Genomic DNA, 27,390 nt, shown 5'->3' on the forward strand with positions numbered 1-27,390 from the left:
CCAAACCGCAACTCCTCTGCGATATGCGGCGCGACAGTCCCCCGCGGCCGCTTCGGGCCTGATCCTGGGGCAACTCCAGCAGAGCAGCAGGGAAGCAAGAGCCAGCCAGGGGACGGCAGCGGACTGGGGGAGCAGCAGGGACGTGGTCTCTACTTGCTCCACGCGGCTGGCCGGAGATCGCCTCTGCCTCCTGCGCAGTCATTTTGCGAGCTAGCGCCGATCCAAAGATCTCGCTAATCTTCATCTGGCTACCTGGGCAGGTTCCACGGGAAGAACGGCTCGCTTTGGCGAGGAGGCCGGCTTTCAGAGGGGAGAGAGGGATGTCCCGTTCCCCACTCACGACCCAAGGCATTCAAATGGAACACTCTCTAAGCCCCGTGTTTCCTGTGGGTGCGGTCTGCAAGCACGCAAGGCCAGCTAGAGCCCGGCTGCCCCTAACCGGGCCACTTGCCCCCTGGAGTCTGGGGCTTTTTCTGATGGGCGGAGGGCTCGGGAGACGCCCTGATGAATCCACTCGGAAGTGCAGGATGCCCCTGGCAGCCCGCGAAGCCGCCCCTAGGTCTGTGCATGGCTCTGCTCACACCAGGCTGGCGGCTCCCGAGACCGAGGTGACCTCGTGGTTCTCTGCCCAGGGCTGCAGGTTCTGCAGGGCGAAGAGCGAGGCGTTGTGCAAACAGAGGGGGTCCTGCTGCAGCGGCTGCCCCAGACTCTTCGGAAAGGCGTCTGGCTGGAGCTGCAGCATCAACCGGCTGGCCTGCTGGCGCTCCGCTTCGCGGTCCTCCGCAGTCTGTCGCCTGTTGGAGAGACCGGAACGGCGTCAGTGGCTGAAAGCATGGATGACACGACGCCCGGTTGGCTCCTTGGAACCGGTAAGGGGAAGAGAACTCTGAACATGAATTCCCGCTACGCCCGCCACCGGCCCGTTACCCCAAACCCTCTGCGGGTGCTTGGAGCATCGGCGCCTCCCTTTCCGAACTTAGCCCCTCCCGGCTCGGTCGCTGGAAGAGAAGCGCTCTATGCAGCCATCCGACCGTAGCCCCTGGCAGAGGGAGAGGCCCCGCAGCCCATCCCCCGCCGCCTTCCGCGCAGCCCCTTCCGCCGCCCCGGTACCTCCATTTTGTGCGGCGGTTCTGGAACCACGTCTTCACTTGGCCGTCGGTCATCTTGAGCGCTTTGGCTAGGGTGGCTCGCTCTGCGGACGCTAAATATTTCTGCCGGTGGAACCGCTTCTCTAGTTCGCAAATCTGCGCTCGGGAGAAGGACGTGCGCGGCTTCTTGCGTTTGGGCGGAGTGCGATTCTGATACGGGTGGCCGACCCGCCTGGCCACGGAGAAGGGCGGCAACGCGGCTACGGGCAGACCAAGAGAGCGGAAATCCTGAGGATTCGGAACCCGAAGCAGATCGTGTAGCTACGGAGACTTCAGCTTCCGGGATCCTCCCCAGGACGCGCCCCACGATATTCCGTCAGTCCCCGAGAACGAGAGAAGGGCGGGTGGTCTCCCTACCGGAGGGGGCGGTGAGAGCGATCGCGGCGGTCGGACTTGCTCGGTCAGCGATTCAGCTACGCCATCCACAACGCAAAGAGACCGCCGCTGGGCTCCCTAGATTGGTGGTGCTTGGGACTCTTCCGGGGGGGGCTCAAAGAACCCCACTTTTCTGCCGGAGCCAGGAGCCTGGAGAGCCAGGATGAGCCAAGCGCCGCCCCAGCGTCCCCCACCCCAATGCAAGCCTGCTTTGCAAAGACTAGTTGGAGCCGGATAGAAATGCGCGCTTCCCCCGCCCCAAGAAAGCCGTTCTGGTTCCTCCCAACCCTCTCAAAAGCAGCTTCCTCGGTGCCGCTTCCCGATGACCAGTCACCTCTGCCCTCGCCCCTCCCCAAACTGGTTTCTTTCTAGGGCAGCTTCGGGGAAAAGTTCCTGATTTTCTGCTCTGTATGAAAAGGCTTTGTTCAGCCTGGCCGTTTCCCCTCCGCGGTACTCCGCGGCTGGCGAAGGCGAGCGTTCACGCGTCGGCTCTCTTAGGAAGTCCTCCGGGCCCGTGTTCGAAGGGCCGGGGTTTCACTCCTCCGCCCGTCCCACCCCCACCCCCAGGCCTGGGAATCAGCCTGCTTGTCCCGGGTTCTACTGGGACCCGCAGGACGCGCCGCGCTCCCCACATTTGCCGAGCGTTCCTGTACAGTTGAGCCCCGCTTTGGCCGAAGCGGGTGGGGCCAGGCCATCTCGCCTCCTGAGGGGCTCCGAGCCGCGAACGCCGCTCACCTGCCATCCGGTCCTTGGCCAGTCGCCTGCTGTGGTCCATCCAAGGGAAGGCGAGGCTGGCTCCTGATGGCCGAGAATGGACGGCCACGGAGGGAATCGGACGGTGCGCGGGCACTCGGATCACCCCGCCGTTGCCGGCCGAGGCCTCCGGGAGGCCGTACGCCCCGAGGGAGCACGCGGGGGCATAATCCGCCTCGTAGCCGCTGCTTTGGAGGTCGGCTGCTGTTTCGCCGACGCCGCTCTGCTGCGGAGGGCAGCCCAAAATCTGATCGATACCGAAGCGAATGGGCTCGGGGGGCTGCGGCGGTGCAGGGCCCGGCTCCAGCCCCGGGCCTTCCATTCCACTCTCAGCAGCTGGCGCGGCTCTCCCCAACCGCCCTCCGGCTACCCTGTTCTGAGCTTAGGCGCACCGTTTCCCGGGCGCCACGCCCGGAGCGAGACCGCCCCAAGTTTCTGGAAGGCAACATCGCGCTTCGGTCTGGGGCCTGCAGGGGACCCGTCGGAGGGCCACTCGGACCGACACAAAGGCACCGGGTGCTCCCGAGAAGACGGGCATTCGGTCGCCTCCCTCGGCGTCTGAGCGCTGCGGAAGATCGCAGGGGGGGCCCGGCGCTGCAGGCGTTTTTCTTTGAGAAGCCATCTCCGCCTGCCAAAATCCCCTGGCTTCAGCCCTCTGATTGGTGGCCGCTAGCACTGATTGACAGGCCATTGCCAGGGGGTGGGGGCGGGTCGCGTGTCAATTCCAGGAGAAACCGCCCGTACCTCGGTTTTCTCCGCCTACGTGCGCCACCCCCCACTCCCCCACCCCCGAATGAGGGGAGCCGAGGAGGGGATTCTCACTTTCTCAGCCTCCTCTCCTCAGTTCCCCCTGCAGCTCCATCCGGACAGCCCCTTTTCCCTCGGACGTGGGGCTGGGGAAACCTAGCCTCGGCCACTCTCCAGCCCCGCCGGCTCTTTCCTGCCTTGTTCCAGCGCCCGGATTAGCAGCTGTCTTGTCGCGGAGGTCAATGGTCGTTTTTCTTTCCAGTGAAGGGAAGCCTGTCGGCCAGCCGCCTTCGCTTGCAGCCCGGATCGGCTGCCCCCATCCAGCTACGGACAGGTTCCCCTTTCAGAGGGAGCTCCCGAGTCAGGGCCGGGAGACGGAGCGAAGACTTCCTCCCCCCCTTCCCCCCGCCCGCTCATCTGCGCCCGATCCCCAAAGCCCCGGTCACGAGTCCTGGCGGCGGCTGCCTTTGCTCCCTGTTGCTCCGGGGGTGTCCCCTGGCGCCCTACCTGGAGGCCCAGTGCAGAGCCGGGAGTCAGCGGTTTTAAGAGGCTGGTGATGGCCGGGCGTTAGAGGAAGCTCTCCCCTGTTCTCCCCAACCCAGTGCAAGCCAGATTCGCCCTCTCCGTTGTCGACGAAGTAGTTTCAGCGCAGGAGGAACGTCAGCCCCGTTCCCCTTCCCTGTGGTCACCTCGGGCCCTTAATGAGCCTGGTTCCCCCTCCGTGGAGCGGAAACGGCCAGGAGGAGCCCCTCGCCGCCCTCTCGACCGCTTCGCGTGCGGAGAGAGAAAATTCCGCGTTAGAAACCGCGAAACCTCGGAGGAGGTGAGCGTGGAGCAGGATCGAGACGCCTCGGCCACCTGTCCGTCCAGCAGGCTCCTTGTATTCGGACCCCACCTTTGTTTTCAGCAGCCTGAAATCTCTTTTCCTTGCAAAACAAAACGGAACAACCAGCGGCTGGCTGCTGGGCGGGTCCGAATCGGCTATGAGCTTCCTGACCGGTTCAACATCCGAAACTGTTTTTTACCTTGGAATAAACATTAGGATCAGGACAGCAGCAACGAAACGGCGCGAGGTGTGAAATGAGAGGCCCCAAAGGGTCATTCGGAACTCTTCGCGGTCGGATGAGCTGCCCGCCTTAGAAACCCGGGTCCTCAAGTCGCTACAGAAACGCGCACTTGACCCTTGAGCGGCCGGAGAGGCCCCAAGGAAAGGGGCAAACTGAAGAAGCTTCTTGAATGAGAAGCGAAACGTCTTCAAGGAAGAACAAAGTCCAGTTGCCTCTTGAAAAAGCCACCTTGGGACAGCCATGACCCTGGATGGCAGAGAACCCCCACGGACCCCTTCGGAACAAGCGGGCACAGCCAGAGAAGCCCCCGGTAGGCATCGCGGCTCTGAGTTTGTCATTTGTGTAAATGTTGAAGCAGTTTACAATAGTGCGGGTAAAATACGGAATAAGTAATCAGTAATAATGAAAATAATAATAAAAATAAATCCGTTGTTAGACTAATCTTGATTGGAGCCCTCGAAGTCATAATTAAAGGACTTCCTCGCTATTTGGAAATAGTGAAATTATCAAAATAATTTTACAAAACTAATATTTTACAAAAAATAACCCACCCCGCCTGGAATTGTCTATGAGTACCTTAGGTCCTTGTTTGGGACTTGACTTGCTAGGTTTCCACCAGTCTTAGACTGTGAATCTAACTGCAGAATAACCGCAAATAATTACAATCGCAGCGGCTGCTGCAGCCCAGTGTGAACAGGTGGGGGCCGGTCTTTTCGTCCAGCGGGTTTGCTAGGAGAAGCAGCCAAGAGCCTGCCCCGTGCGCCCTGGCTGCGCTCCCCGTGCCTTTCTAGAGCGACCCTCGGGCAGTCGGGAAAGAGGGAGGCTCCTTTCAGTAGCGGCCATCAACGCCGCACAAAGTCTCGGGTCCACGCCTGCTTGGAGGGAACGGCTGGCGCAGGGAAGGGGCTCCGGAAAAAATCCAGGGAGGGCCAGAGGGGGGGGAACGTTTGGGGCTGATGCAGCCTGGCCCAGCTCCTGCCCTTCCCTCAGGGGTTTGCGCTAAGGGAAAGGTTCCTGTTCCTGTTTCGGCCCGTTCCTGTTTGGCGACCTTGTCTGCTCCTCACGAGACAGGTAAGGTAGGCAGGAAGATGAGGTATGTAACCAACAGTCTTCCTGGGGGTGGGGGGAGTCACTAGTACAAAAAGGGCAAGTCTGTGGCTGTTGGTTTGCAATTGACGGGGGTTAATCAGCATTCATCCCCCGCACCCCAGAGCAAGGCGGAAGAAGGAGTGTCAGCAGGAAGACAATTCGGGAAGGCGCGCTTTGCCGCGGTTCTCCCTGCAGATCAGCAAGGGAGTCACGAAAAGCAGAGGGAAAAGCAGCCCCCCGCCCCGCCCCTTCCAGGGCAGGCCAAGACTGTTTCGGAGGTTTCGTGGCTCTTTGGGACTCCAGTGGGCCCCGGATGCCCGCCTTCTCCCACCCTTGGCCCAGCTCCTTTGGGAAAACAGCCTTGGAAGCTGGCCTGGTGTTTAAAGGGCGCCACAGGAAGGGCGAGGACGGCTTCTTCCTGCCAGTCTTCAGCTGCCTGGCATTTAGCAGTGCCTCTGCCCCCCCCCCCGGGGGTGAAGCCCTCCTTCCTCAAGGCGATGGCCTGGACGGATGGGCGGCCCTTGGGGGGAAAGCCCGGGGAAGCCGAGGGGGTGAGAAAGGCTGCCCTGTTTCTGGTGAAAGAGGGAGGGGGGAGGGAGGGGGGAGCCTGGCAGCCGTCAAGGGCCTCTTATTAGAGTCAGGATGATGAATGGAGCAGAGTTCTGCTGCTTTTTGCCCTGTGTGTTTCCTCCTTCCTTCCTTCCTTCCTTCCTTTCTTATTTTATTAAGTACAAAAGTTTAAAAACATTGAATGTGGTGTATCATCTTTGGCAGACATCTTTGTCTGATCAATCCATATTGGTAACATTGCACGTGGTACATAAGAAACTATGTCCTTTATATAGCGGTATATAAATATGTAATATTTATATACCGCTATACATTCCCAGTTAACTTTTTCTTACTTATATCCATTCTATCGACTTCCTTCTTTTTCCCCTCCTTTCAGAGGGTGGCTTCCTTCAGTCCCTTTGGAAAGGAGGTCAGTTAGGTCTTTCTGGCCAGTGTCCAGACATCGTAGTAGTGTCCGGGGCAGCGAAAAGGGCAAAGAAAGGAGGGAGGGAGGGGCTGTGGGGCAAACCGCCCACTTTGGGGCCATCCACTAACCAGCAGTGATTCCGAAACAGGTTTTGTGTTTCCTAAATTAGCATTTACGAGATTTGCAGAACGGCAACTAACCCACCCAAGTACCGGAAGAGTCCTTACTAAGGAAATAGTTTCTGCCGCTGGTTGGAGCAGCGTTCAGTTCTCACCCAGATCCGTGCAAGGCCGCGTCTGGTTTCCCCCACCACCGATGCTGCAGCTCCCCACTGCAGCGGTCGCGTCAAGCCTGTGGCAAGGCAGCCTGTGCCCGGCTCCCTCGCCTGCTGCAGCGCAGAGCTTCCTCTCTCTAGTCTAGCCTCACAAGGACCGCAGCTGTTTTCCCCAGTCCAGGGCCTGAAAGCAACTCTGTGTCCAACAACAGGTTTCCCCTGAGTAAAACAGAGGGGGAAATGGGTGAGCCAGCAGCCCCCCCCTCCATCAGGAGACTGCATTTGGGGATTGTGTGGAGTGTGTGTGTGTGTGGGGGGGAAAGCTGGTCTGAATTCTCCAGCCTCCTCAGTGCCAGGAGGGTGGCCCAACTCTGTGGCAGGCCAGGCAGCTCCCACCGGAAGGCAAAGAGTTGGAGAGCCAGCTAAAGAATGAAGCGTGGTGGTGGTCTCATCCCTGTGGGAGACCTTTCCTCCTTTGAGGAAGGGGAGATGGCTCTCTGGTTGAACCCTTTTTTGACTCTGCAGCACTGGGCAAAACCAATCTCTTCCCCAAAGATAAGGGTAGCATCCCAGTTGCTGAGGAGGGCACCTCTGGCGGCAGTTCCTGCTTATCCAGTTACCGTATTCATCGCCCAGGATTTAGGTAAGCAGCTTCTGCTTCTGGCTTTGCCCAAAAGGAGGGGAGACGCTGAGCTGAAGGGCGACTCCACAGGACTTTAACCCAGCAAAACCCTGGCTAAAGATTTGTTCTCCGCCAGCCCAGTTCCCAGGCCTCCTCCTCCTCCTCATCATCATCATCATCCTCACCAGCTGAGCAAGACCGGGTCAGAGCCGCATCGCAGCATCACAGGAAGAGGCAGAGAAAAGTCCCAGCTTGGCATGCTGAGATGAGGGAGTCAACTGGCTGGTTTCCTCGCCCCCTTCCTCCTCCAGGTCAGGGTCTGCTTCCAGGAGCAGCCTCGGTCTCCCTTACGACGCAGAGCACGCTGGTGCTCCGGAGGCAGCTCAGGGAGTGGCTTTGCTAGAGAGACCCACTGACTATCCAAAGGCCTGGCTCGCTCCCCTTGGGCCGGCCCAGGGCCTCTCCTCTCTCTCTGCCACCCGAAGCCTCTGCCTCCGTCGGGTGTGCCAGTTTGGCCGGTGCTGCCTCTAGGAAGGCTGCGGTGGGTGCAAGTGCCAGCGGGCGCATCCCAGCTGTCCCTCGGGACCCGCAGATCGCTGCTTGTCAGGGCACTTCTTCTTATCCAGGGCAGTTTGCAATGGCCTTTCGCTGGTGTGACAAGGGCAGCCGCCCAAATGGCAAATCCATATCCGCAGTCCGGCTGTTGAAAGACTGTGTGTGAAAGTGGGGGGGGGGGAAATCAGTGTTTCAGCACATTACAAAACATTTGAATTTTGATTGATTTTATTTGAGCTCCTTTCTTCGTTTTTTACCTGACCACGTGCCCATGATATGAGGAGCTGCTGGTCTTCTCCGGTGTTCGAAGGGTGAAGGTTTTCCTCATTGCTGCCCACAGCAGGTCCGGTCAATTCACTTTCCAGCTTGTATTAATTTGCAAGCCAGTTATCTGCGGGCTGTGAGCATTTGGGAGCACGTTTATTGTAGTCTTTCAGTTTGCTTTGAAGGTTTGCCAAAGTTACCGCCGGAAGTGGCTCTTTTCTCAACCCTCTTAAATCAATCGTGGAACTTTTTTTTTCTTGTAAGGTTTTCTGAATCTTTATGACTTTATCGTTTTATATTTGGTGCAAATATTCATCACTGAAACCGAAGGATCGTATTTGTTCCCTTATTTTTCTAAAGGCAATTAAAATCCAAGCTAAAATCTTGTTTCGGAAAAGGTGCGTTTATCTTCTTGTCATATATTCTTATTGATGCCTCCGTTTTTTCTCGTGGACTGGGAGGTGGGGGGGGGGTTCTTTGGACAACCGCCTTGAGCGGCGAGGCGAGGGCCCCCCACAATTTTTCTTCCACTCCGCTTTATTCAAAAGAAGAGCGGCAACGGTAACCGGCAGGCGTTCCAGGCCTCCCCACCTCCGTCTTACCGGAGATCAAAGACACAGTGCAGAGAGCGGCCTTAGACGGGCTCCCCAAACATCCCTCGGACGAGGGGAGTGACGGCCACCGGCGAGAGCGGCGGCCGGGAGGGGGTCGGGGGATCGCACAAACGCGCCCCTGAGCACCTGCTCACCGGGTGACGGTGATCTGCAGGTGTCCCGGGGCCTCTTCGGCTGCCAGCTGTCCCACTGGAAGCACTTGGTCAGGAAACCGCAGTCCCGGCCAGCGGGGAGGCTCCCGGGGTTTGGAGTTTGGGGGGATAGTAAACCTCCCCCGCTGCTCTCTCCCAGTCGACCGCCCACAGAGGCAGCCGCGGCGGAGCCCTCCGCTCGTGAAAATACCCCGCGCCCTTCTTTTGCTTACAGGGGTGAAAAACCGCATAGGGGACCGGCTTCTCGGGTCGCGAAAATCACCCCCCTCCCCGCGGGCTGCTTTGCGATTTTAACCCCGGGAGGAGCTAGGCCGAGTTTCGGGGTCGCGGGGCTGAGTTCCCCTCTCCGAGGCCAACGGTTGACTCGGTGATGCGAGCGCACCAGAAGCCACACGGGGCCCTGCAAAATTCAGTGGATTTAAGCTTCCCCGCCTTGAACTTTCGCTCCGCCCCAGAAGAGAAGCTGAGCAGGTTCTTTCCGGGGCTTCGGGCTCGACCCTTGGAAGCAGGCGGGACGCTCGGGAGGTCGCCTCGTTCCTGAGCACGTCGAACCAAGCGGCGGAGAGCGACGCCTCTCTTGGCCGTGGTCGCCGAGGGGAGAGCTCCCCTACGGCTGGGGTGAGGGATTGGGGTGCCGTTGAACAACCGGTTAAGAATTGCGCAGAGCCTGCCCTGCAAGGAACGGACCCTTCCGCTCAAGAGAAGGGCTGGTAGGGAAGAGAGGGTCCAGGGACACCGGCTTCTGCCCCACAGGAGGCAACCGTCCACTCGGGCCCAGAAAAGGCCCCTTTCCCTCCTCCACAGCAGAGTTTCCCTTACAAAGCCCTGACAGACGGCTCGGCCGCGACCGCGCAACACCGGGCCAAGGGAAGGCCGTTTCTGCGTCCTTCCCCAGAAGACGCTGACAACCCCCTGAATTCCGCGGAAGAGGCTGCCCAGCCTGGTAACGAAACGTTCGGAAATCAACCCACAAGCTCGGAGACGAACCTTCACCCTCATCCCACACCCGAGTTACAGATATTCGCGGCTATTGCAAGCAAATAAGCCTGTTCTGGTTCGCACAACCTTACCAAACCTACAGCTGGATTTCGCGAGATAAATCCTCGCAAGCTAACCTCACGGATCGTGGGAACGCAGCCCCGGCAGCAGAGTATTATGCCAAGGGAGCGAGGGATCCCCTGGACAGAAATGAAAATAGTTCTCGGGCGCAGCTGGGAAAGAAAGCCGGCTAGCGGGCGCAACTTTCAAGGACTCCCGGCCTGGGCAGTAACAACGCGCCTCAAACTGGAAGCCAAAAAGCCGGGAACAGAATCGGCCCCAGGGCGCGTCTCCGCCCTCCCCTTTTCGAGTGGTAGAGAAGGAGGGCGAGAGCGGCTGGCACCGAAACCAGCAACGCGCCGGCGGCGGGATTCGGCCTCCTGGACTCGCAGACCAAGGCGAGCGGCGAGCGAGCGGGTGCGGGGTGGGGTGGTAGGCGCCTGCCGGGAGAGATCCCGGAGCTCGCCAAGGCTCTCCTCCAGCAAAGCCTGGCGCAAGCCTGCGCTCCCAGGAGGCGAGGGCGAAGGTTCCTTCGGGCCCAGGAGAGCTCGAAGTACGCGGGGCCTCACCGAGAAGGCAGCCGGGTCAGCCTGTCTCCTATTCCGAAGAGAGAGCAACCGGGAGACGGACTTTCAGAGAACCTGCAGTCCGCAACTGCCCAACCCCGGGAGGCTGTCCGGCCTGACCCCGTCAGCTCCTCTGCCGGGGATAGCGAGGTCTTTATTGGCCCAATGAGGGGGGTGGGGGCTCAGACAGAAGAAGGACCAGCCTTGCCCCGGCTCTACTCCCCGACCGAACCCGCCGAGGCCTTAGGGGCACCTCTCGGTCGCCTGTTCGGGCGTGGCAGGGGAGGGAAGCGCCAGTGCGGCCCACTTTCTCTCGGCCCAGTCCGGCCGTGTCCAAGGGTGCTCCCAATTTCGGGGCTCTCTTGCCGCAGAAATGAGGCGAGAGAGCACCCCTTCCCCGGGAATCTCCTCGCCCCTTCCTCCCTCCCTCCCCACGGGCAAGCGTGTTGCTGGGCGCCTTGGCTCTCGCTGCTTCGCTGCTTTGCTGCTGCTGCTGCTGCTGGGTTAATTCGAGGCTAATTGAATTGCGGCGGCCGCAGATTGCATTAGCCCGGCCCTGTGCGGGGTCCTTGCCCTCCCGAGGGAGCGGCTGGCGCCTCCTGCCTCAATCAGACACTTCGTAACTGCAGGAAGCGCCCTGCGCCCCCGCCCCCGCCCAGCAATGTGCGCCCCCGGCGGGTACCCTGGCAGCTGGAGCCGCCGCGGGGCGGGACAACCCGAGCCGGCGAGGGGGGGGGCTGGTCTGCCCAAGGGCCCCTGGGCCTTGTTCGGGGCATCTGGTCGCTGCAAGCCTGGCCCCTGGCATGGCGCCTCCTCCTTCCCCCAAAAAAATTGCCGTTTCCGGCCTCTTCCGGCCTCTGCTTCTGGCAGTCAAGACCAGACCTGCCCAATGACACAGGGCCGAATCTTTGGGCGGGCCGGGGAAGAGCCATCAACCGGAGAATGGCCGAGCCAGTGGAGGGGGGAGCTGCTGGAACGCTCCTCCGTGTGTGCGGCATGAAGTGTCCAAAGTGGAGCTTAAAGGGGGTCTTCAGTCATGAAGATCTTTGGTAGGGAATAGTGGGGGGGGGGGATTCTGTTTCTGGCTCTGCGCTGGTCACCAGCCTGCTTCTTCCCAATGTCAGTCACGACTGACAAAGCTCTCCACGGCCCCGCCCGGGTCTTGTTGAGGGAGGCTCTGCCAATCAGGCCGGGCAGTTTACTTGCAGCCCTCAGAGTATTCCGGGAGCTGAAGTCCCTCGTAGTTTAGCCACCTGGCAGCTCAGCTTCCTCAGGGCTAGTTTTGGGGAGCTGCTCAGTTAAGCCACCTGAAATAATTTCTGCCTCCGAAGGTGGCTGACCGGCTCCTGCATGGGCTTCTCTGCTGGAGAGAAAGGGAGCCGGCTACTTAGCGTTAAATTCAGGGGTTTTCTGGAGAAGCATTTAGGCTGAGAAACGGGAACAGAGAGTTAACTGATTCAGAACATTTCTGCCCCCCCCCCCCCGCAAGCTAAAATTGTCTGAAAACATTATTGGTGTTTCCAGTATCAATGTCTGTGTGGTTAATAATATTAAGATCGCTGTTAAGAAAAGTCAAGGTTTTGATAGTATGTGCCATACCCTGTGTACTAATGCTCGCAGTTTGGGCAACAAACTTTGTTAACTAACAGCTCTTATGTACAGGTATAACTTGTATCTTGTTGCGGTTATAAAGTCGTGGTTCAGGGACACCAGTGATCGGGATACAAGAGTATCAGGATACAGACTAAACAGAAAAGGGAGAGGAGTCAGTGCTCCATGGCTGCTGATAAAATCTTGGAGGCCACTAGTCTTTATGTGAGGCGCATTAGTGAAAGCAAAAGAAAGAGAAACCCACTCTGGTTCACAGCAGATCTACGTAGTGAGGTAGTAAAGGAGAGAAAAAATCAGCATATAGCAGATATAAGAATAGCGGAAATGTAACTGATAGAGAGGTGTACCTACAGGTGAACCTACAGAGGGAAGCCAAGCAAGCTCTTAGTGTTCCTAAGGCACAGAAGGCGGAAAAAATGGCTGAATCTATTAAAAGCTGGAATAAAGCCATGTTTTAGGTGCCTTAGCAACAGAGGAGGGAAAAAAAACACGGTCATGACCAAAATAAAAAATGCTAACAATTCCTATATTGAGGGAAACCTGGCTATAGCAAGCCATCTAAATGAATACTTTTGTTTATTTGTCAGAGTATGCATAGCCTTATTGCGCTGAGATAACCCAAGAGTAAATACAGTAAACAGTGGTCTATATTAAATGGTGGTTTATCTACAATATCACACACCAGGAACAACATACATACACGTGGTAATACAGCAAACTCCAAAACACAGCAGTTACAGCAGGAAATGGAGGAGAGTGTGACACTCCAGCAAAAAAGCCTTTCCTTTTATACTCAGGCTCTTAAAGAGACACAGATCCTGCTGAGTCATTCCTATCATTGCATCATCCACCTTATATTCCATTACATCATTACATAAAAGAGCCTTGGTGGAGCAGTGGGCTAATGCCTCCTTAAGTAACACCAGCTGCCTGCAATTAGTGCAGGTTCACATCCCACCAGGCTCAAGGTTGACTCAGCCTTCCATCCTTCCGAGGTAGGTAAAATGAGGACCCAGAATGTTGGGGGCAATTAAGCTGACTTTGTAATAATGCCGCTTGGGGTGTGTGTGAAAGCCCTAATAAGCAGGCATATACATAGAATGAAGGCTACTGCTAAGCTTGTAAGCCGCCCTGAGTCTTCGGAGAAGGGCAGGATATAAATGGAATTAAAATAAAATAAATAAATAAATAAATAAGCTGTTTAGCTATTAAATCATTACCTTGACATTATTTACCCTCTCAAGGAAGAAGAGGAGCAGCATCCAACGGAGGAAGAAATGACCCCAGCAGGAGAACTTGCACAGTTTCTTTCACTGCTGTTTAGATTTCCAACAGAGACTTTGGACCAGCTTGCAAAGGGGGCTGAAGGGCTGGAGAAGCAATGTCTGCCACACCAAGGTAGGCTGCTAGGCAGAGAGCAATGAGGAGGTTGAGAGTGGCCAGCTTGACCCTTCATTAGTCTTCTTGGAGGAAGATGCCACTAACAAAAGCAGGTTGGAGGGTCACACTTGTCGCAGCAATGCAGGGCCCAGAAAGCATCCGCTCCAAGGGAACGTCCTCGGGGACTTGTGAATATATTGTACCCATCCAGAGGAAGGTAGCTGGGGAAGAGACTGGGAAGAATAGGCCAGTGAGCTTAACATCTGTTGTAGAGAAAATAATGGAATCCTTCCTGAAAAAAAAGATTAATGAACAATTAAAAGCCCACAGCTTGATGGACCTGAAGCAGACTCAGGGCTTTATTGAAGGAAGATCATGTCAAACTAACTTGGTTCACTTTTTTTGAACTATGTCATAAATTTTCCAGACAAAGGTGGGTCTGTGAACATAGCCTATCCAGTTTTGGCAAACCATTTGATACAGTCCCACGTAATGAACCCATAAAAAGTCGTACAGGCTAGGGCGTAACCACGGAGAAGTTCAGTGGGCAGGAAGTTGGCCCAGGGATAGATCCCAGTGTGTGATTGTTAATGGCAACTTTCTGAACAGACTAGTCACACGTGATATATCACAAGACTCAGTCCTAGGTCCTGTTCTGTTTGTAAGTGATACAACAGAATAATTGCTAGGCAAGGTTTGTCTTTTTGCCGATGACACAAAGGTGTACAATTGAGTTGACATTTCTAGGGTACTTGTAAGATTCAAAATGATTTGGCATTGGTGGGAAATTGGTCAAAAATGTGAAAACTCTGGTTCAATGTTTTTAAAGGCAAGAAAGATCACGTGCTGAGGGGAGAAGAATCCTCCGGCCGGGCTCGTTGCTGTTGGGAGGGGGGCAGTTTCAGGGCTGGAACAGCAGAAGAAAAGGACACGCGGGCTGCTGACAGCAGGTGACCGCCACATGTGCAACATGAGTATGGCCAGGCAGCGGTGAAAGCAAAAAAAAAAAATCTGGGATGCATCATGAGAGGGGCCACCAGAAGGAAAAAGGAGGTCCCAATCCCGCTATATAGACATTTAGTCAGGCCGGACTTGGAACACTGTGTCCAGTTCTGGAGACCCCCACTTAAAAGAAGACTGAGCAAGTCCAGAGACTGGTGTGAGGTCTGAAGGAAGAAACATATCAGGAGACATTGGAGGGACTGAACATGCGCAGCCTGGCGGACAGAAGGGAAAGGGGGGAACCAGATGGAAACCTTCAAATATATTAAGGATGTGGATAAGACAATAGTTTCAAAAGTGAAGAACGGGGAGGGGGGAAGCATAGCCTCTGGCTGACAGGAGAGAAGCTCGAGAAGGATTACTTCACAGAAAGAGTAGTGGCAGCTCAGAGCCAACTTCCCAATGATCAGGAACTGAGTCTAAACATATTTGGGATAAATACGAATATCATCTGACAAAAATGAAAAATGAAAAAAATAAAAATCAATAGAATATAACAATTATAATTAAAAATAATAAATTAATTAAAAAGAAAACAGAAAACAAACCCAGACTCAATGGACCCCTAGGTCACTTTTCTGGGTTAACTACAGGCAATGAATACTCCCCCCCACCCCCTCCCCTCACCCCGTGGCTGCTGGTTTTACTAGCTCCTGTCTGCACTGCTAGGCTTGTGGGTCTTATTTGGGTTTCTCTTCTTGTCAATTGGTTCCTCCTTCCCAAGGAAGGGAGTTTCTTCTCAGAGAAACTGCGATGACCTATGGGGGACTCCCCCCCAAACCTGCCCCCAAATTGTGCAGAGGAAGGGCGTCTGGCAGCAGCAGCTCCCTCCAGAAACCCTGGAGCTTCGGTCAGAGCCAGCCAAAAGCTTGACGTGGCTTTTGGGGGGGGGGGGCTGAGCAGGATCCAAATAATGGAAGTGGCCTTTCTCCCCCCCACCGGCAAGGGGGAGAGGAAGCCACCGGTGCCCCCCCACCACCTTGGAGCGGAGGGGAGAGGCGGATGGAGGGCCCCTGGCTTCAGCAGTGAGGCGGAGTTGAGGCCTCCCCCGCCCCTGCCTTCCAGATGAGGGGCGCCTGCTTGCCTGCCTCCCTGCCCTCTGGCCGTGTTTATGAGCACAAGTACTCCTCCACTCAGGACAATTTGTTTAGTGGCCATTCAAAGATACAACAGCACTCAAAAAAGGGACCCATGACCATTTTTTTTTACTGTTCCGACCTTTGCAGCATCCCCACGGTTACATGATCAAAATTCGGGTGATTGGCAAATGACTCCTATTTACGATGGTCGCAGCACCCCGTGGGTCACGTGGTTCCCTTTTCATCAACCTTCCGACAAGCGAAGTCAATGGGGAAGCCAGATTCACTTAACAACCATGTGACTAATTTATCAATTGCAGTGATTCACTTAACAGCTGGGGCAAGAAAGGTCGTAAAATGGGGCAAAACTCACTTAACAAATGTCTCGCTTAGCAACAGAAATGTTGGGCTCAGTTGTGGCCGTAAGTGGAGGACTACCGGTACCTGTACAAGCTACCGTCCTGCAAACCAGCTACTCTCCAGAGTGCAAGGCGGGGATGGGGGGGAGGGGGAGAGGTCTCCCTCAGGGCCAGGGTGCCCTCTTAAGGCTCCCTCCCAAGTCGATCCAGGTGTGCCCTTTGGCTGCGGAAGAAGCAGGCACCTGCCCTTGGCTGGCCCGTCCCTTCCTGAGAAAGGGTGACCCCTGCTTCCTGGAGCCCCTGCCCCTTCTGTGCGGCTGGGTGAGCTCCATCGCACAGGCCTCTTCCAGGGCAGGCACTGGCCTCCAGAGGAGTTGCCCCCACACTGAGCCCTTAGCCCTGAGCCAGGAGGGCAGGCAGGGAGGGCAGCCAGAGCCACCAGTAGGGAGGAAGAGGGAGGTCACATAGGGCGGGCAACTTCAACCCATCATTTGGAGGCAGCAGGCCTGCCACAGGGAGGCCCAGGCCCTGCTGCTCTGCTGGGACTCAGGGCACCAGAGCTGCAGGAAAGAGTCAGGAAGGAGCTCTGGAGATGGCTCTGCTTCCTCCTGGCCCCGAGGGCCGCCCTGGGGCAGCCAGCTGAAGGCTGGTAGAAGGCCGCCTCCATTCAGGTTTAACTCCCATCTGCTTTTCCGAGAAAGCTCTGTGCTCTTCCTGGCCTTTCCGCGCTTCCCCCCTTTCTCTCCTGGGCAGCCCAAGGCTGGGGGACGCGGCTTGGTGGGGGTGCAGTAATCCCAGCTGCGGCTCAGCCTCTGCTTAAAGACGGCCTCCTCCATCTGCAGCTGTTTAATGAGTTTCTCAGGGACGGTCCCGGGCAGAGGAATGACAGCTCATCTGGAGCGGCTCGCTCTGAAAGGGCCGCTGGGGGCTGCAGCAGCCTCGCCTGTCAGCCAGCTCCGAGGGAGGGACGGGAGGGCAGCCTCAGCAGGAGGTATTGGGCATGCACTGCGCCAAACCAGAAAGCCGCCAAGCACACACGGCTCAGGATCTTCCCCTCCAATTCTTTCCCTGCCTGTTAGGGCTCCAGCCGCAACGCTGGTGCCTGCCCCCCCCCCCCCCCACACACACACACGCCGAGCCCTGGCACTGCCGGCAGCCTCGATAGGTCGGATTGCCGGGCGGGCGCTGAGCCGCGAGGCCGGCTCCAGCCCTTCCTTCGGGATCCACCGCCGCCCGAGACCTGCGCGCCGCCTGGAGCCGCGCTAATGGCCCTGATTCGATCAGGCCGGCTAATGCGAAACAGGCCTCGTTCCTGGCTGGGGCTCGTCCGGAGAGAGGCCGCCTGGCGGACCAAGTGCAGCAGTCTGGCCTCCCAGGACCGCTCGGGGAAGCAGCCGGTCCGCCAGCAGGGAAGGGAAGGCGTGGGGCTCGGGAATGGGGAGCCGCCGCCGCTGCTGGAGCGGGAGCGGCAGGAGAGCCGTTGCGCGCGGATTGTGAGCGAGGAGGCCCCGGCGGTCCAGAGCACCAGCGGGCTAGCGGCGATGGGCAAGTGAGCCGAGAAGGCAAGTCTCGGTGCGCCGAGCCTGGCGAAAAGGGCCGTCGCGGGGGCTCGGTCGCAGCGCTCCCTGTCCGGCCCGGGGCACGGAAAGCCAGCCACTCTGCCCCGGAAAGCCCTTCGCATCGGGCGAAACCAGCCAGAGGAAGCCCGCTGGGCAAAGACGGACGTTACCGAGAAACTGCGCCCTCGGCCATTCTTTCCGCCTCGCGCGCACCGGCCGAGCGGAGGAGAGCAGGTGCTGCGGGTGAGCTGGTGACCCTCTCCGTGCCCAACCGGCCACCCAGCCTTTGCTTGCTTGCTCCCCCTTCTGGAGCCGACCTTTCAAACAGCTTGCGGGGGGGGGGGCGGAGGCCTTGGCCACCAGAGCAGACGGGCAGAGAGGCTTTGAAGCTTTCTCTTAAGAGGAGAAAACAAAAGTTGCCTCTCGATTTAAATTTATCCTGCCGCCCTCTTGCTGCTCTTACGAACCTCTCCTGCATGCCTAGTGCCTTCCAGTGCAGGGACCACCCCCCCCCCCCCCGCCACCCAAGGAGAAGCCCAGCGCACAAGCAGCACCCCTGCCTTGCTTGGGTCAACTGGAGGCTGCCGTCTCCCATGCAAGCACCAGGAGAGAAGGCCCACAGGCCTCGCGGCTCCAGACCTAACTGAGGAGTGACCTCCTGCGGCAGCTTCATGCTGATGGAGACTGACACCTGTGGCCCGCTCTAAGTGGGGAGCCCCTGGGCGAGTCTCTTCCACGCTGCAACCATTCACAGAGTCAGGTGAAGAGCCACCACAGTCCTAGACCCCCAACCTGCGCTGGCATTCCAGTAAACCCTTGATAGCATCAGAAGCTGCTGGTAGTGTAAAGGGCCAAAGAGAGGTGCAGTCCCCCATCCAAGTCCCAGGAGAGCCACCAATGGTGTCTTGGATGAAGAGGGCAGCTAATCTGCTCCCTGCAGCCTGCTGAGGAGCTGATCTGCCACCAGAAGGGAAGGTTGGTGATCAGATGATAATTACTCAAGAATGCAGAATCAGGAGGCAGTCTCTTCAGCCTGGAGCACCCCAAAGCCTCCAAAGTTTCCTTTAAGGCAACCGAGCAGCTCCTCAAGTAAAGCAGCAGCCACAATCTCAGAGGTCCATGTGGTCATTCCTCAACCTCCACCCCACAGCAGCAGGATGGGAAGGGCTCCAGCCTCTCTATGGCAGTGGACAGTGCAGAACCGTGGCGGCGAGCCTATGGCACGTGTGCCAAAGGTGGCAGGATGAACCCTCTCTGTGGGCACAGGGGCCGTCTCCCCAGTACTAGGCCTTCATCTGGATTTTATAAAACGTATTTGCTTTAGGCCTCCGCTGCGGTGTGGAAAAAAAAAGATAGATTGGGCAGGCTAAAAAAGTCAGTGCCCTCCTAACCCTAGCCAAGCACAATGAGTTTGTTGGTGATGTCCATTTTTCTCTAGACGTTCATGGAGACCTAACCCTAACCTTAAGTGGAATTTTCCTCCAATGGGATTTTCCCATGTATTTTACCAGGAAACATAGATAGGGCAGGCTAGAAAAGTCAGTGCCCTCCTAACCGCAGCCAAGCACTCCTAGTTTGTTGGTGATGTCCATTTTTCTCTATGAGTTCACTGTCACCTAACCCTAAGTGGAATTTTCCTCCAATGGGATTTTCCCATGAATTTTAACAGGAAACATAGATAGGGCAGCCTAGAAAGGTAAGTGCCCTGCTAACCATACCCAAGAACTCCGAGTTTGTTGATTATGTCCATTTTGCTCTATGAGTTCATGGAGACCTAACCCTAACCCTAAGAGGAATTTTCCTCCAATGGGATTTTCCCATGTACTTTACCAGGAAACATATATAGACCCGGCAAGAAAAGGTAGTGCCCTCCTAACCATAGCCAAGCACTCCTAGTTTGTTGGCGATGTCCATTTTCCTGCCCGGGCTCATGGTGACCTAACCCTAACCCTCAGTGGAATTTTCCTCCAATGGGATTTTCCCATGTATTTTACCATAAAACATAGATAGGCCAGGCTAGAAAAGTCAGTGCCCTTCTAGCCATAGCAAAGCACTCTGAGTTTGTTCGCGATGTCCATTTTGCTCTATGCCTTCATGGAGACCTAACCCTAACCCTAAGTGGAATTTTCCTCCAATGGGATTTTCCCATGTATTTTACCAGGAAACATAGATAGGGCAGCCTAGAAAGGTAAGTGCCCTGCTAACCATACCCAAGAACTCCGAGTTTGTTGATTATGTCCATTTTACTCTATGAGTTCATGGAGACCTAACCCTAACCCTAGGTGGAATTTTCCTCCAATGGGATTTTCCCATGTATTTTACCAAGAAACATAGATAGGGCAGGCGAGAAAAGTCAGTGCCCTCCTAACCGCAGCCAAGCACTCTGAGTTTGTTGATGATGTCCATTTTACTCTATGAGTTCATGGAGACCTAACCCTAACCGTAGGTGGAATTTTCCTCCAGTGGGATTTTCCATGTACTTTACTAGGAAACATATATAGGCCCGGCAAGAAAAGGTAGTGCCCTCCTAACCATAGCCAAGCACTCCTAGTTTGTTGGCGATGTCCATTTTCCTGCCCGGGCTCATGGTGACTTCAGCAAGGCATTTGACAAAGTAGACCACAACCAACTTCTTGGTAAGCTTGAAAAATGTGCAATAGACAGTATCACCACCAGACGGATTTGTAACTGGCTGATGAACTGTACTCAACGAGTTGTCCTTAATGGTAGTATGTCTACATGGAGGGAAGTAAGCAGTGGGGTACCACAAGGCTCCGTCTTAGGCCCAGGCCTCGTCAATATCTTCATAAGTGATTTAGGAATAGAAGGGGAACTCATCAATTTTGCAGCTGACCGAAGACAATCTCAGGATCCAAAAAGATCTTAACAGACTTGAACAATGGGCCCTATCCAATAAAATGAGTTTTCATGTGGAGAAAAGCAAAGTTTTACATTTAGGCAGGAAAAATCAAAGGCACAAGTACATATTAGGTGAAACCTGGCTCAAAAACAGTAACTGTGAGAGGGACCTTGGAGTCCTAGTGGACGACCACTTAAATCTGAGCCAGCAGTGTGCGACGGCAGCCAAAAAAGCTAATAGAATTTTTGGTTGTATAAACTGAGGCATAGAATCAAAATCACGTGAAGTATTATTACCGTTTTATAAAGACTTAGTAAGGCCACACCTGGAATACTGCATCCGATTTTGGTCACCACATTACAAAAAAGATGTTGAGACTTTGGAGAAAGTGCAGAGTAAGATGCAAGTAGGATGATCCAAGGCCTGGAGACTGAAACATATGAAGACAGGCTGCAGGAATTGGGAACGTCCAGTCTAGAGAAAAGAAGGTCCAGTGTGGACATGATAGCAGCCTTCCAGTGTTTGAAGGGCTGTCACATAGAGGAGGGGGTCAACCTGTTTTCCAAAGCCCCCGAAGGCAGGACAAGAAACAAGGGATGGAACCTAATCAAGGAGAGAAGCAACCTGGAAATAGGGAGAAACTTCCAAACAGTGAGGACAATTTACCAGTGGAACAGGTTGTAGAAGTTGTAGGGGCTTCATCACTGGAGGTTTTTAAGGAAAAGACTGAGCAGAGGGTTGCACTAGAGTCCCTTCAAGGTCCCTTCTGGCTCTATTCTAATTCAGTTTCATTAAATTTATTATTATTTATTTATTTATGGGACTTATCTCTATCTCCCGAAGGACTCAGGGCGGCTCACAACAATAAAACAGCTATAAAAACAGTAATACAAATATTAAAAAAGAATTAAATTACAAAGCCCCATACATAATTACTAAAACCAATAAAATTAAAACAATATTAAAAAACCCCATCCTCAGTCAAGGCCCCAACTAGGAACTGAATCCAGAAGAAGGCCGCTTGGGGGCGTTAGAGGTCCACACCCAATTCACCTCCTGATGTTAGTGGTCCAGCAGAGAGTGAACTGAGATGCTTACTGGAAAGACCCCAGCTGCCCACAGGAAGCATCAGGCACCATCTGAATCAGCCCCACGGAGGACACAGGTGGCTCTTAATTGTAACTGGCTCAGGGCAGGATCGGACCGTAGCAACCAGGTAATAAAAAGTCCACGCTTTTCCAAATCACTTAACAGAGTAAGCGTTGGAAGTGAGGATGGAGGTCCTCTAGTCCAACCCCTTGCTCACGTGGGAGACCCTAGAGCATTCCGGACAAGCGGCTGCCCAATCTCATCTTAACACAAGGTCTAAAGTAGGACGTCTCTCTGTGAGCCTGTGACTGCCACGGAGGCCACGAGGTCCTGAGCCTTGCCAGAGGCAGCTCCCAAGGCTGGAGAGACTGTCACCGACAACCAAAGGAGAGGTCCCTCAATCAGCAGCTGAGAGGCCATTCCTCGGTCCCTCTGGCTCCTTATCAACGAGATTCAGGACTTCAAAGGGATTCTTGATGTTCTTGAAAATTATGGAAAAAAGTCGAGATCGTGTCACAGAGACCGGTTGGCTTTCTTTTTCTTTTTTAGCTTAACTTTGAACTTGGAAAGGAGCAACTCGTGATTTGTTCCACGGTCACCCCCCCCACCCCCCGATGACGTATTTGCCTTTTTTAAACGGAGCTCTTCCACCTGCTGATATCCACGGTTATACGCACCATTTTGGCTGTTCAAAAACTGTTAGCAATGAAGGACTAATTGGCCGAAGCTAGTAGATGGTTCCCCGCTTCATTTCTGTCTCCTAAGCCCGTCCAGTCCGTTTCCCTTTGGCTGGGCAGCCGCGCGAGGCATTTCGTCCGGCAAGGCGGGCAGAAACCGCCTCCGCCCTGCGATACTCTCCTCGGCCACCCGATGGCGCCACGCCCACGCGTTCAGCCCAGGAGCGCCTTTGCCTCCCGCCTCCTCCGGCGTCTCTTCGCCCGGGCCCCCGCGAGGGCCCCCGCCGCCGCTCCAGCGCGACAGGACGGCTGGGCAGGGGCGCTCGGGAGGCGTCGCTAGCCAGGAGGGCAACGGGCCCGTCTGGGTGGGCGCCGAGGAAGAGGGGGAGCTCACGTGACCCACCCCCACCCCCCACGCGCGTTTCGCGAGGCCGCGAGTGACGCCCCTGGAAAAAAGGGAAGCCGCCCACGCGCCCGCGGGACCCCCTCCCCGCGCTTCCGCCCCCCACGGCCGGGCGGACCGCGGCTGGGGCGCCCACGTGGTCCGGGCTGGGCCGCGCGGCACGGCGGGAACTGTAGTCTCTCGGGCGGCCACAGGCCCCGCCCCCTCCACCCGGAAGCGGGCTGGCGGCTCCAAGATGGCTTCTCCTCCCGCGGGGGGCCCGATGGCGATCGCGATGCGGCTCCGCAACCAGCTCCAGGCCGTCTACAAGATGGACCCGCTGCGGAACGAGGTGAGGCGGCCGGCCGGCCGGGCGGGGGCTCCGCTCGCCCCGTGGCCGCCGCGGGCGGCAACCTCTTCCGCGCCGCCGGCGGTGCCGCGGGCGCGGGGAAGCCGATCCCCGGGGGCTCCGGTGCCGAAGACGGGGCGGCCGGGACCGGGCGGGGGTGGGGCCCGGCCGCGCTCGGGGGAGCGGCTCTGACCCGGCTCGCCGCCCGCCCGCAGGAGGAGGTGAAGGTGAAGATGAAGGAGCTGAACGAGCACATCGTCTGCTTCCTCTGCGCCGGCTACTTCATCGACGCCACCACCATCACCGAGTGCCTGCACACCTGTGAGTGGGGCGGGGAGGGGGCCGGATGCCTCTGCCTCCCCGGGGAAAGCGGGCGCCCGAGAACCGCCGGGGCCCCGTCTCTCTCTCTCTCTCTCTCTCTCTCTCTCTCTCTCTCTCTCTCTCTCTCTCTCTCTCTCTCCCCGCGGGCATCCGACTCTGCCCTCCCCGGGTCCTCGCGGTGCGTTCCTCTCCGCCCTTTGGGGCAGGCGCCGGAGCATCTTCGAGGGGCCCCTGCCAGGCAACCCCCCTCTCCCCCCCCCAGCAGAGGAGAATTTGCCCCTCTCGGAGTCAGGAAGTTCCCCCAGAAGCTGCCTGGACCTGGTAGTCTTTGCCCGCTGGCCTAGTCAGGGATGGTCAGATATTTGATGGCTGCTGTCCCCATGACTCCCCCCTCCGGCACCTGTCAGCTGAAGATACCGGGAGGAAAGAGTCGCCAACTCCCCTTTGCCATCTTGGTCGCCCTCCCCGATCTCGCTGCTTGAGTTCGGCTGCTCTGCACTGCCCAACAAGACAGGGTGGAGGTGGGCAGCCCCTCCTGCGCTGTGGCAGCTGCACCGCCCTGCCCCCGCTGCTGCACTGGATGGGGCCGCCCAAATCCCTTGCCTTGTAGTATTATGAGCCAGCTCCTATCAGCCAGGAGCAGATTAGGAGAGACCTGGCTCAAAAAGAGCAACTGTGCGAGGGACCTCAGAGTCCTAGTGGACGGTCACTTGACTATGAGCTGGCCGTGTGTGGCAGCAGCCAAAAAAGCTAATACAATCCTGGGTTGTATAAACAGAGGCACAGAATCAAAATCACGCGAGGTATTATTACCGCTTTGTAAAGCCTTAGTAAGACTGCATCTAGTTTTTAGTCACCACGTTACAGAAAAGTTGTTGAGACTTTGGGAAAAGTTTAGAGAGAATTAAAGGCCTGGAGATAAAAACATGAAGAATGGTTGCAGGAATTGGGCTTGTCTAGTCTAAAAAAGGGGACGCGGTGGCTCAGTGGGTTAGGACGCTGAGCTTGTCGATCAGAAGGTTGGCAGTTTGGCGGGGCAAATCCCGAGTGCCGCGCGCCTGTTACTCGTCCCAGCTTCTGCCAACCTAGCAGCTCGAAAGCACGTAAAAATGCAAGTAGAAAAATAGGGACCGCTCCGGTGGGAAGGGAACAGCGTTCCATGCGCCTTTGGCGTCTAGTCATGCCGGCCACATGACCATGGAGACGTCCTCGGACAAGCGCTGGCTCTTCGGCTTTGAAACGGAGATGAGCACCGGCCCCTAGAGTTGGAAACGACTAGCACGCGTGTGCGGGGGAACCTTTACCTTTACCTTAGTCTAAAAAAAGAAGAAAGAAAAAAAGAAACGGGGTGACATGATAGCAGTATTGCAGTATTTGAGGGGCTGCCTCAAAACTTCCTGATAGGCCCTGCCCAATAGTTCTATTAAAACTGAAGTAGAACAGCTGCTCCTGAGTGTGGTCATTTGGCCAGCCAGGTGTCTGTGTAACATGCCCTCATTTAGTCTGTATTTGGCTATTTCTCGAAGGAGGATCTGGTGAGAGACCTTGCTGAGGTCCAGATGCTCCAGGTGTTTGGCATTCCCCTCATCTGCTAATCCAGAGACTCTGCCAAAGAGGAGGATAAGGCGAGTCAGCCATCCAAATGCCCTGGGGTTTATTCGTTCGAACTATTCACACGTTCTCTGGCATCTGCTGCACAACGGGCAGCCTACTCTTTGGAAGAGGGAAAAAACAGCATTGCCCTCTCCACTTGCTAGAGGTCGAAGGCTACATTTGGGTCTTGTTCCTGTGCCCCCCCCATCCCCACAGTGCCAGCTGCATGAGCCCTACGGGTCAGGGAAGGCAGAAGCAGGGCAGAGACCAAGCTTGTCTGGTCCGCCGGGCCCTTGGTGGCAGCCAGCCATGGCACCTCTTCCCTCCCACAGTTTGCAAGAGCTGCATCGTGAAGTTCCTGCAGACCAGCAAGTACTGCCCGCTCTGCAGCACCAAGATCCACGAGACTCAGCCGCTGCTCAACCTCAAGTTGGACCGCGTCATGCAGGACGTTGTCTATAAGCTGGTGCCTGGCCTGCAGGAGAGTAAGCATGGGGAGGGGGCTTGCGGGACTCTCAGCCCACCCGCTCTCGGGGGCTTCTTGGGCACCTGGTGATGGCCAGTGGAGGGAGATTCCTGGAAGGGCCTCGCTGGCCTATGGGAAGCAGGGAAGGCCCTCCCCCCCCCCCGTGACAGGAACGCTGTTCCCAGTCACATGCAAGTGGCAGGGGGGCTGCTGCCTGCTGCCTGTGTCCTCCTGTGCAGGGGGTCCCGAAAGCCCCCCTTGCCTTGGACCCTCCCATTTCACTGGAGGTACCCCTGCCCACCCCTCATCCCAGGGAACGCAGCTCTTCTCCTCGGAGAGAGCAGCCATTCTTCCTGTGCTGCTGTAAGGTCCTTGGTTTCTTGGGGGCTGGGGGGAGCACAGAGAGGTTGCCTCCTGGCAACATGTTTCTGCTGCTAGGCGTTTTTAGGGTTAGATCCAAAAGTTATTAAAGGCTTAACATCTTAGAATAACTTTGTGCTTTTTTCTGAAGATTACTGTAGAATCTTATTTAACATTGTTTATTGTCTGGTTAAATCCTTTCACGAACCGATCATAGCAGCTCAGCCACAGCAGCTCAGCCTCCTGTGTTAAGGGAGCTCGCATGTGCCAAGCACAGACAGACAGACAGACAGACAGACGTACCCGGCTGGGCCAGCAAATTGCCCTTCATTCCTTGCCTCTCTTCTTTCTCCCCCCCCCCCAAATGTCACAGGCGAGGAGAGGAGGATCCGGGAGTTCTATCAGTCCCGAGGGCTGGAGCGGGGGAGCCAGGCTAGCCACGAAGGTAAGACTGGCCCTCCTCCTGCACACAGCCTGCCGTGGAGGGGATCTTGGTGGCCCAGAGCCCGTGGCTGATGTCCTGTCTTCCATCCCAGACCCTGCCTCGGACCGCGTGGGCCTGCCCTACACCACCTTCAACCATTCGCGCGCTCACTATTACCGCTTCGATGAGCACGTCACCTTGTGCCTGGAGAAGCAGAGGTAAGGAAGGGAAGGCCAAATTCAGCCCTGGGGAGGGACCAGGGCCCCTCCCGCTGGTTTGCCTCCAGGGCCTTTGCCAGGGAAAGAGTGGAGGACAGAGCAGGCCGGCCTGGCTGGTTCAGAGGGGGTGGGAAGGGGGCGGGCGTCCTGCGCGCCATGGGTTTTCCGTCCTTGCTTCCTTGCCGATTCAGGGTCCGCAGATTCCCTGGGGGCTGCTGGCAGGGGCTTCCCTCCTTCTCTGGCCGCCTGAGCTGCTCCCACACTTCCCTCCCTTTTGAGGCAGGCCGGATTCAGCCTCTCCTGTCTTCTCCTCTTGCAGCAGCTCTGGGAAAGAGAAGAGCAAGCACGTCCTGCAGGTGAGGAGACCCTGGGGCTGGTTCTGGCCCCCTCTTCCCACCGTGGCCCCACTTCCCGTGTGGGCAAATCCCTGTATGGGAAAGGGTGGAGCTGGCAGCCCCCTCCCACCTTTCTGGAGCAAAGAGTATTGAAATTGGGGGAGGCGCTGCAGGGCCGAGGGTCTCCTCATCCTGCTGGCTTCATCTTCATCGTCTTCTCTCTGTCTTCCTCTCCCCCCCCCCCGCAGCAAAAATACGTCCGCTGCTCCGTGCGGGCCCAGATACGCCACCTCCGCCGGGTTTTGTGTTGCCGACTAGAACTGGCCTTGCAATATGTGAGTGAGGGTCCCACCCGGTGCAGGAGGGTTTGCGGACCGTGTGCCAAAGCCCCGGGGAGTGGGCTTTCTGGCCCCTGCTAATGAGGGTGCTGGGGACTTCTTCCCACCCAGGTACAGATCCTGTTTGACAACGAGGTGCTTCCGGATCACCTGACTCTGAAGCAACTTTGGCTCACCCGCTGGTTTGGCAAGGTGGGGGCACATTCCCGGGCGGGCTGCCCTCTTCCCTGCCCCCAGGCAGAGCACTCACACGGCTCTCTTGTCTTCCAGCCGGCCCCTCTGCATCTGAACTACAGTGTGAAGGAGAAGAGGAGGTAGGGGGCGATGGACCGTGATGTCCCCTTCCCGGAGCTGGTGGCCCCCCGCCCCACCAGCCCTTTAATTTAAGGATCTCTGCTCTTCCACAGGCATTTATTTTTGTAATAAAAAGACTGATGGTGGTCTTTTGGGCTCCAGCATTTGGCTCCTGGAATGAACAAGAATCTCTTTGCATATTCGGGGGGGGGGGGGGGGAGGGGGGCGCTGCTTAAGTAAAGCTGCAGTTCTCCAGGCTGGCCAGCTGGGGGCAGGGCCGCCCCTAGCCCGCCCTGGCCTGGAGGGTGAATTGCCCTCTGTGCGGTGCTTTAATGTGCCTCAGCTAAGGGCTGTTTACCAAGCGGAGAAGGAGGAGGAATGAACTCCCTGCAGCTTGCCTGCCTCCCTCTCAGGGAAGTCCTGAGACTGGTCTGGGTGGACTGCCTTCCCC

The 27,390-nt window shown here is 56.6% G+C and overlaps 2 protein-coding genes across 11 annotated transcripts; one reads left to right on the forward strand and one right to left on the reverse strand.

Moving 5' to 3' along the window:
* Positions 1 to 577: 577 nt before the first annotated feature.
* On the reverse strand, positions 578 to 2,598 carry TLX2 (T cell leukemia homeobox 2; the record flags this gene model as incomplete). The annotated part of the gene is made up of 3 exons (XM_081333311.1): positions 578 to 794; positions 1,111 to 1,348; positions 2,259 to 2,598. The coding sequence occupies 3 exons, from the start codon at positions 2,596 to 2,598 to the stop codon at positions 578 to 580; spliced, it is 795 nt and encodes a 264-aa protein (XP_081189437.1).
* Positions 2,599 to 22,442: 19,844 nt separating this feature from the next.
* Positions 22,443 to 27,108, forward strand: PCGF1 (polycomb group ring finger 1). 10 transcript variants are annotated; one of them, XM_081332166.1, is made up of 9 exons: positions 22,443 to 22,593; positions 22,806 to 22,911; positions 24,837 to 24,989; positions 25,704 to 25,775; positions 25,867 to 25,972; positions 26,295 to 26,328; positions 26,556 to 26,642; positions 26,757 to 26,837; positions 26,916 to 27,108. In XM_081332166.1, exons 1-9 carry the CDS (start codon positions 22,498 to 22,500, stop codon positions 26,961 to 26,963), a joined length of 783 nt encoding a protein of 260 aa, XP_081188292.1. In that variant the 5' UTR covers positions 22,443 to 22,497; the 3' UTR covers positions 26,964 to 27,108. The 10 variants fall into 10 exon arrangements, 6 of the variants coding, with proteins under 6 accessions (XP_081188292.1, XP_081188296.1, XP_081188293.1 ...); XM_081332170.1 differs by having other exon boundaries at positions 22,444 to 22,593; positions 26,292 to 26,328; XM_081332167.1 differs by lacking the exon at positions 22,443 to 22,593 and having other exon boundaries at positions 22,828 to 22,911; positions 24,438 to 24,989; positions 26,292 to 26,328.
* The last annotated feature ends 282 nt before the right edge of the window (positions 27,109 to 27,390 follow it).

This window comes from Vipera berus (genome assembly GCF_964194415.1).
Source record: "Vipera berus genome assembly, chromosome: 7".
NCBI classification, from domain to species: domain Eukaryota; kingdom Metazoa; phylum Chordata; class Lepidosauria; order Squamata; family Viperidae; genus Vipera; species Vipera berus.

Bases quoted from the DNA above. Each gene is read 5' to 3' on its own strand.
- PCGF1 (XM_081332167.1), top strand. From the start codon at position 24,554: ATGCCCTGGGGTTTATTCGTTCGAACTATTCACACGTTCTCTGGCATC. The intron at 25,776-25,866 runs GTAAGACTGGCC...CTTCCATCCCAG, and splicing joins GAGCCAGGCTAGCCACGAAG to ACCCTGCCTCGGACCGCGTG. The intron at 26,643-26,756 runs GTGAGTGAGGGT...CTTCCCACCCAG, and splicing joins TAGAACTGGCCTTGCAATAT to GTACAGATCCTGTTTGACAA.